This window comes from Acyrthosiphon pisum, chromosome A2 (genome assembly GCF_005508785.2).
Source record: "Acyrthosiphon pisum isolate AL4f chromosome A2, pea_aphid_22Mar2018_4r6ur, whole genome shotgun sequence".
Lineage (NCBI taxonomy): Eukaryota > Metazoa > Arthropoda > Insecta > Hemiptera > Aphididae > Acyrthosiphon > Acyrthosiphon pisum.
In genome coordinates, this window is record NC_042495.1 from 66,473,159 (window position 1) to 66,480,199 (window position 7,041).

Sequence of the window (7,041 nt, forward strand, 5' to 3'; positions counted from 1 at the left end):
AATATTTGACCTCCACCCATTTTCCTGCCAGCGCTCACTTTTCGTGAGCCCGACTATAGCTTTAAAATATAATAGTTAGATTATTTTAAAATATTTGTATCACTACTGCCGCAGTGCCGCCCATTTACGTTAAGACTACTTCTCAGTGCTAACCAATTCATGTTCAGTTCAGTTCGACTGCTGTTGTTACATATTATGATAATACTAATAACTAATAAGACTACATCCAATGCCAGCCAACAATTGATGCCAATTATAGTCCATAAATATTCTTAATGTAAATTAACCATAACCCTAATTTGTTATAAACATTCCCAATAATACCTGTTAATAAATGTTCTGAATCATTACTAAATGCTGTATCCCACACCCATCTCTGCCGCTGATCTTTTAGTTCTTGTTTCAAAGAAAAATCACTAGTTTTCCAGATAAGAGCTGATTGATCAGCCGAAGTTGTTACCAACAATCTATTACAATTAAAGAAATAAATTACTAATTAATATAATTACAAATCAAAATTCTTCAAATGCTTACGTTGAATCAGGACTGAATTTACAATGAAGAGCGTACTTCCTGTGGGCATTAATTTTGTGCTCTGGACTTAGTCTAGTACCATTGCCGTTATAACTCCATAGGTAACAGTTTCCTTTATTATTTACAGAAGCAACATAATTTGCACTAGAATCAATAGCCACACATTGTATAGAAGCATCAACTTCAGGTATCTAAACTTATGAAAAGTTACAATAGGAAAAAAATTAAATCTGAAGAACAGCATTAATGTATTACACTTACAAGTTGTTCATTGTGATCAGTTTTCAAATCCCATAAATGAAGCAAGCCAGACTGATCACCTAATATTAACTCGCCTTGATTAGGATGAAGGCATATACTAGTAATAGGTGCAGTCGTTTGAAATATACGCTGACATTGCAAATTTCTAGACCTGCACAATATGTATTATATAGATATTATTATAACTAAATGTTATTTTGTGTAATTTAAAAACGTATTTGGTACCTACCTTAAATCCCATACCCGTGCACTACAATCTTCACCACATGTAAACATCCATTTACCATCTTCATGGAATCCAACACCAGTAATATTTTTTGATATCCCTTCATAGTTTAAAATTGGATTTGGATTGCTTGAATTTAAGTCATACATACGAATATGTTGAAACCCTGCAAAACAAAATATCACAAATACATAAATAAGAATGAGATTTAATTATTTAAAAATTTACCTGCAGCAGCTAAAAGTTGTCTGTCCGGTGTGATTTCTAATGCATTTACTTGCTAAATTAATTGGTCAAGGATTCTATTCAAATCAATTATTTAAAAAAAATTAAAAACAAAATAGCTATTTCAATATAATAATTGGTTAAATCATGTTGGACAAACTAATACAAATATTTAAGTCATAGAACATTAAATGACTCTTCATATATTAGGTACACTTGATTTCACGTGAATTACATGAACAAAAATAATGTGTACCTATGCTTATTTACAACTTTTTACGATTTGATTCATCCAACTTTTATCTAGACAAAAAAGTTCAACAGATTTAGAGCAAGATTAAATATTTACAATGATGTTTTTAAGGATACAGAATCTAAATGTGTTAAGCTTCTATTGCAAACTCCCGTATTTGCATGCCATAACTTAATGGTGTGATCATATCCTCCAGTAGCCAACAGTACCTTTTCAGTTAATGTGTTGTCTACCATTATTAAACTTTAAATTAATACATTAAAGGAAAACATCTGAATGAATAATTTAAAACATTTTTTTTTTTTTTGTCGACAAGACTAAAAAATCCAAAATCAATTTAACATTTAAACATTTTCAATATTATGAAAATATAAAGTATTGGACGTAAAAATATATTATGAAAATACGATTGAAAAATTTGAAATATAAAATATAAATTAGGATTCAACACTAAAGAGTAAAGAGTTATGACTCAAATAATGCTTTTATTATTATATAGGTACTAGGTAGGAACATAATGTCATAATATTAATATAATATTATTTTTATTATCTTCGTTCGTATCTTACTGCGTTTCTATCACGGATATAGATACTATATCTATATCCGTGGTTTCTATCACGTCGTATCCATATTATTATCAATTTAACAGTTTGTCAATTTGACTAATTAGACATACGCAGCAAGAGGCAACACTGAAGAATTTCCGTCTCTTACTCTATCTCACTCACTCTTACGAGTCTCACTCATTGTTGTACAACAGGGTGCAGACTGCAGATTGCAGACTGATAAGTTACAACACAACTTACTACAGAGTACAGAAGACTACAAAACCTAACTATAATAATATAAAATTAACTTTTATTTAATATTTTATAGTCATTTTATAATATAAGAGATTACCGTAATACTGTACTACTGTCTACTGATGTCTGATAGTAAAAATTATTCTTTCTATAGGCGATAGACCATTGATAATTGCTATTATTTTTATAGCTTATACCTATGACGTTTCACCGAATGGCGAGATGACAGGACAATTTTCTTAAATAACACAAAATCTAATGAAGAATTAACTAAATCAAAATGGCTAACAAAGGTAAATGGGAAATATAAATTATTTAATGATTAATAATAGGTGTTTGAGGCTACTTTGTGAAAGTTGGTGGATACAATATTGTGAAATTAATAACAATATTTCTAGTCGTGATTACAATATAAATTACATTTGAACATATTATTTTTATATTTAACTTTGAATAAAAATTGTAGAATTTGTAGACTTGTAGAATTTATTGAAATAATATGTATTTTAATGTTATAAAAATTGGCAACTATATAGTAAATATAAATTATTCATGGAAATAGAATTATATTTCTACAATACTATTCAGAAATTATCACCGTATGATAAAATTAGTTTTGTTACCTATTACATTGAACAAACTTATTTTTGCTTTTACAGGTGGTCCTGAAACTGAAGAACAAACCAGATTAAGGTTTCAAGTAGAACTCGAATTTGTACAATGTCTTGCTAATCCAAATTATTTAAACTGTAAGTTAATTTTTTACAATAATATTTACAAATAATTTTAAAAATGTATTTCTTATTTTTCAACTATTTAGTTTTAGCTCAACGTGGATACTTTAAAGATCAGTCTTTTATTAATTATTTAAAATATTTACTATATTGGAAAGAACCAGATTATGCAAAGTTTATTAAGTAAGTATTGTTAATATTCAAACGTTATACCTCTAAATAGATTACTGATTAACTGATCATATCTATAAATAATGGTTTGTTTATGTTATATAACACATAATATTATATAAGTTATACATTTTATCAAATAATATATTATAGGTACTATTATATATTATGGATCTAAAATAATATAACACTATTACATTTAACTGCTTGCATAAAATATAAATTATTAATTCATTAACATATTTTAATTTTTTACTTACCTTGATAAATCGATCACCTATTCTTATATTTTTTTAACATGACATACTGGTGATCATTTATATAAAATTCTTGCTAAGCTTCTTCAATAAAAATGGGAGTTATTAAGTGTAACCGACAGGACTGAATTTGATGGTTTTGGCCTTATGTTTTCAACAAATCATTTAAATATTTTAAATTCCATTGATTTGAATTTAATTTATGTAGACATTTTGTATTCAATTTGTTTTGTTTATGAATTACCTATGATCTATATACTATGAACTCTAGTATGTATCAACGTATTGGTGTATGAATATTGAATATTTATAGGTATTGTACTCATACTTTATATATGTTGTTACTATTTACTAAGTATACCTACCTTTTCAATTTATAATGGTCAACTATATTATATTTATTATGAGTCAATTTAATAATGAGTCCATAATATTTATTTTACAATTTTATTTACATCAATTTAAAAGTTTTAAGATATAGCATATATATGTTACGGGTAAGGTCCAAAAACAGTTAATGTACATATTACCCGGATAATGTGAACCTTATCAATATGAACAATGGAATGTATACCTTATCCAGTGTGTTGTGGATAAAGTATTCATATTACTATAATCGTAAACTGATAACGTCGGAACAACATGACCAATGAATCAAACACTTAAAAGCAAAAACCAAATTGAACCAAAAAAAAATTATTTATTATTATTCCTATTAAACTATCAATTATAAATTTGAAGTATTTTACTATTTATTTCTTCCAATTCTTGTTCAGTGGTTAATTTTTCCCCTGCTTCAGCTGGTAGTAAAGGTGATGACAAAATATTATTCCGTGTAGTTCTTCAAAAACAATTATCTACAATCATTATTTTATCAAAGTACTTTACCCACTCAGTTGTAGATAATATGTAAAATACCCGAGTAATCTACGAAATAAACGTTTTATAAATAGTATTTTTACTTTATCCAATAAGTACAGGTAACACTAACTGTATTTTGTACTTTACCCGTGACATAATATATACACCACTAAGTAATATTAACAGACAATAGTATATAATTTAAATTCTAAAAAAATGTATAAACATTAGTTTGCTATCGAGCTAAATTTGTACCCTAAACTTTTCTCATTGGTCTTGTAAACCTTCACATTTTGGTAAATTGTATAAACTAGGTATTTTGTAATAAGAATATGTGCTTAATATTTTTACACACGTGTCATTCCCTATTTCAAAAAGTTAGACCATTTTATTATATTACAATATACTAGCTGCCCGACCTTCCTATGGAAGAAATTATTATTTTATAATTTAATTTAAAAACATATGACTATTTTTTGGCTGTACAAATAATATAATATAATTACATATTGTAGTTATTATTATTGCTAATTTCTGAAAATTATATACTCTACATTTTGAATTCAACCACTGTAGTGGTAAATTTTATTCTTTTTATTATAGAATAGAGATAAGGTAGAAAAAAATTTAATAATAAATTATTTGTTCAGTGAATAATATATATTTCAAATAGAAAATTAAAGCAAGTGCAAACAAATAAATAAATAATTAATTATAATAACAATAATAAATAAACAATAATAAATAAACAAACAAACTGGTTTTCTTCGTCTCCAAAATCAAGTTAGATTCTTATATATTATTATATAGATTAAAAAATTTTATTGACAGTGATTAAATTTTAAAAATAATACATTTAATCAATTATTTGCAAATCACACTGATTTTTATAGTATAATCATCAATCAGTATACATATTAATTAAAGAAAATTAAATGTATTAACATTTATTAATTTTAATACTGAAAATAAAATCATAACATGATGAAGTAAAAATATATACTTTTACTAAATTACTTTAAATGTACTCACAAATTTTTTTTTTTACAGGTATCCTATGTGTTTGTATTTTTTAGATCTTTTACAGCATGAACCATTTAGAAAAGAAATAGCTACCGCTATTTGTTCGAAATTTATTGATGATCAGTTGTTATTGATTTGGCAACATTACACTAGACGGAGAACCAAATTAATTCATACTGCATATGAGCACAATATGAATATGATGAATAAATCTGGTGCATCGAACATTGGACAAGCACAAACTAATGGCACAAATGGAATCATGCCAGCTTCTATGCCCATTCCCAAAGTCATGCCTCCTTAATTTATCATCATTTATTGTTTAAGATTATTTTATAACTTATCATTGTATGTATTTTTCCACACATGAAATGTGCATTAGGTTTTTATGTTAATAATACTGTGCAAATGTAATTATAAGTTGCTTAACTAAAAATAACTTTAAGTATTATATAATATTATATATATAAATAATGTATTAAATTAAATTCTGATTGAACTATATTAAAGGTATTTCTTTAGAAAAAATATTGTTATTATGATTTGTTATTTTATATTTGTAAATTGTACATGCATAGTATAATACATTAATAGTCAGTAAAATGTTATATTTGTTAGTAATATACTCAATAGCAATTTTTCAAATATGATATAATTGATAAATATCAAATCAGTGTGTAAAAACTAATATAGTATAATACGAGTGTATAAAATAACATAATACTGTTAAATGTTTCTTTTCTCAGACACTATTTGTTATAAAATTCAAATCAACTCCATCAGGTCTATAAATTGCTGCTGTTGTAACAAAATAAGTTTTGCCACAACATTTCAAAAAAAAAATTGCTAAGTTTAAAAAACTATAAGATATTTACAAAACAACACATGATGAAACAGTGCATATTACTGTGGATTAAAAATACTATTTATAATAATATTAATTCTATAGTATGTTTTGGCATTAACTTGTTCCAATCTTGATATGCCATCTTTAAAATATAATTTACATTATATTTTAAATAAATTAAAACAAATCAGTGGCACAACCAGGATTTATTGATTTGAGCGGAGTGTCCAACATTTGTTTATTTTATTAACTACTGTTTATTTGTTCTTTTCATAAGTATATTCATACATTTTATCGCATAATAAACATAATTATTCACAATAATTTAATATATGTATAAAATATCAATTAATTTTAATAACAATGTCAGGGAATCTTTAAAAAATAAATAGTTTGACATTATCCGAGGTGGATCCCTGGATGCACCACTGAAGCAAGCTTAGTAAGTTAACCATTTACCCTAAGATTATTCCATACTTGATTAAGCTCAACTGAAAACTGGTTTTCAATGTAAGTTAACTTCCCTGAAACAAAGCATGACATGAATACTAATGGATAAATAAAAGAAAATTAATGTAATATATTATTATAAAAACTACACCAATAAATAAGCTTTATTTCACATCAAGCAAAATACTTAATCAACTAAATGTGGAACCGAAGGAAAAATAATCAAACATAGTTTATAGACTTAGGCTAGGGTGATACCTACGTCTCAGATTTGCTAGGACACAAGTGATTTTCAACCTAGTGTCCCGAGGAAGTGTCAATGTAAAGTCTCGAATTACAAACTTTAGTTGTTGGAATACAGTGAAAAATTATTGTATTATATAAAAATTTTAA

At 25.8% G+C, this 7,041-nt stretch overlaps 2 protein-coding genes across 3 annotated transcripts in view; one reads left to right on the plus strand and one right to left on the minus strand.

Annotated features, from left to right (window-relative positions):
• Positions 1 to 1,994, minus strand: part of Mlst8 (MTOR associated protein, LST8 homolog) — a 2,951-nt gene extending 957 nt beyond the window's left edge. The window contains 6 exon segments of the mRNA NM_001162964.1: positions 325 to 467; positions 535 to 725; positions 796 to 946; positions 1,025 to 1,187; positions 1,250 to 1,301; positions 1,616 to 1,994. Coding sequence (NP_001156436.1) covers positions 325 to 467; positions 535 to 725; positions 796 to 946; positions 1,025 to 1,187; positions 1,250 to 1,301; positions 1,616 to 1,735 — 820 coding nt within the window. The 5' untranslated portion in view covers positions 1,736 to 1,994.
• A 277-nt stretch (positions 1,995 to 2,271) lies between these two features.
• Positions 2,272 to 5,998, plus strand: Med31 (mediator complex subunit 31). Of its 2 annotated transcripts, XM_008188899.3 has the most exons (5): positions 2,272 to 2,437; positions 2,496 to 2,598; positions 2,965 to 3,054; positions 3,126 to 3,222; positions 5,379 to 5,998. In XM_008188899.3, the coding sequence occupies exons 2-5, from the start codon at positions 2,586 to 2,588 to the stop codon at positions 5,653 to 5,655; spliced, it is 477 nt and encodes a 158-aa protein (XP_008187121.1). In that variant the 5' UTR covers positions 2,272 to 2,437; positions 2,496 to 2,585; the 3' UTR covers positions 5,656 to 5,998. The 2 variants fall into 2 exon arrangements, with proteins under 2 accessions (XP_008187121.1, NP_001156175.1); NM_001162703.2 differs by having other exon boundaries at positions 2,287 to 2,598; positions 5,379 to 5,879.
• The last annotated feature ends 1,043 nt before the right edge of the window (positions 5,999 to 7,041 follow it).

Coding starts and splice junctions, on each gene's coding strand:
- Med31 (XM_008188899.3), top strand. Junction 3,055..3,125: donor TAATCCAAATTATTTAAACT/GTAAGTTAATTT, acceptor TCAACTATTTAG/TTTTAGCTCAACGTGGATAC. Junction 3,223..5,378: donor GATTATGCAAAGTTTATTAA/GTAAGTATTGTT, acceptor TTTTTTTTACAG/GTATCCTATGTGTTTGTATT.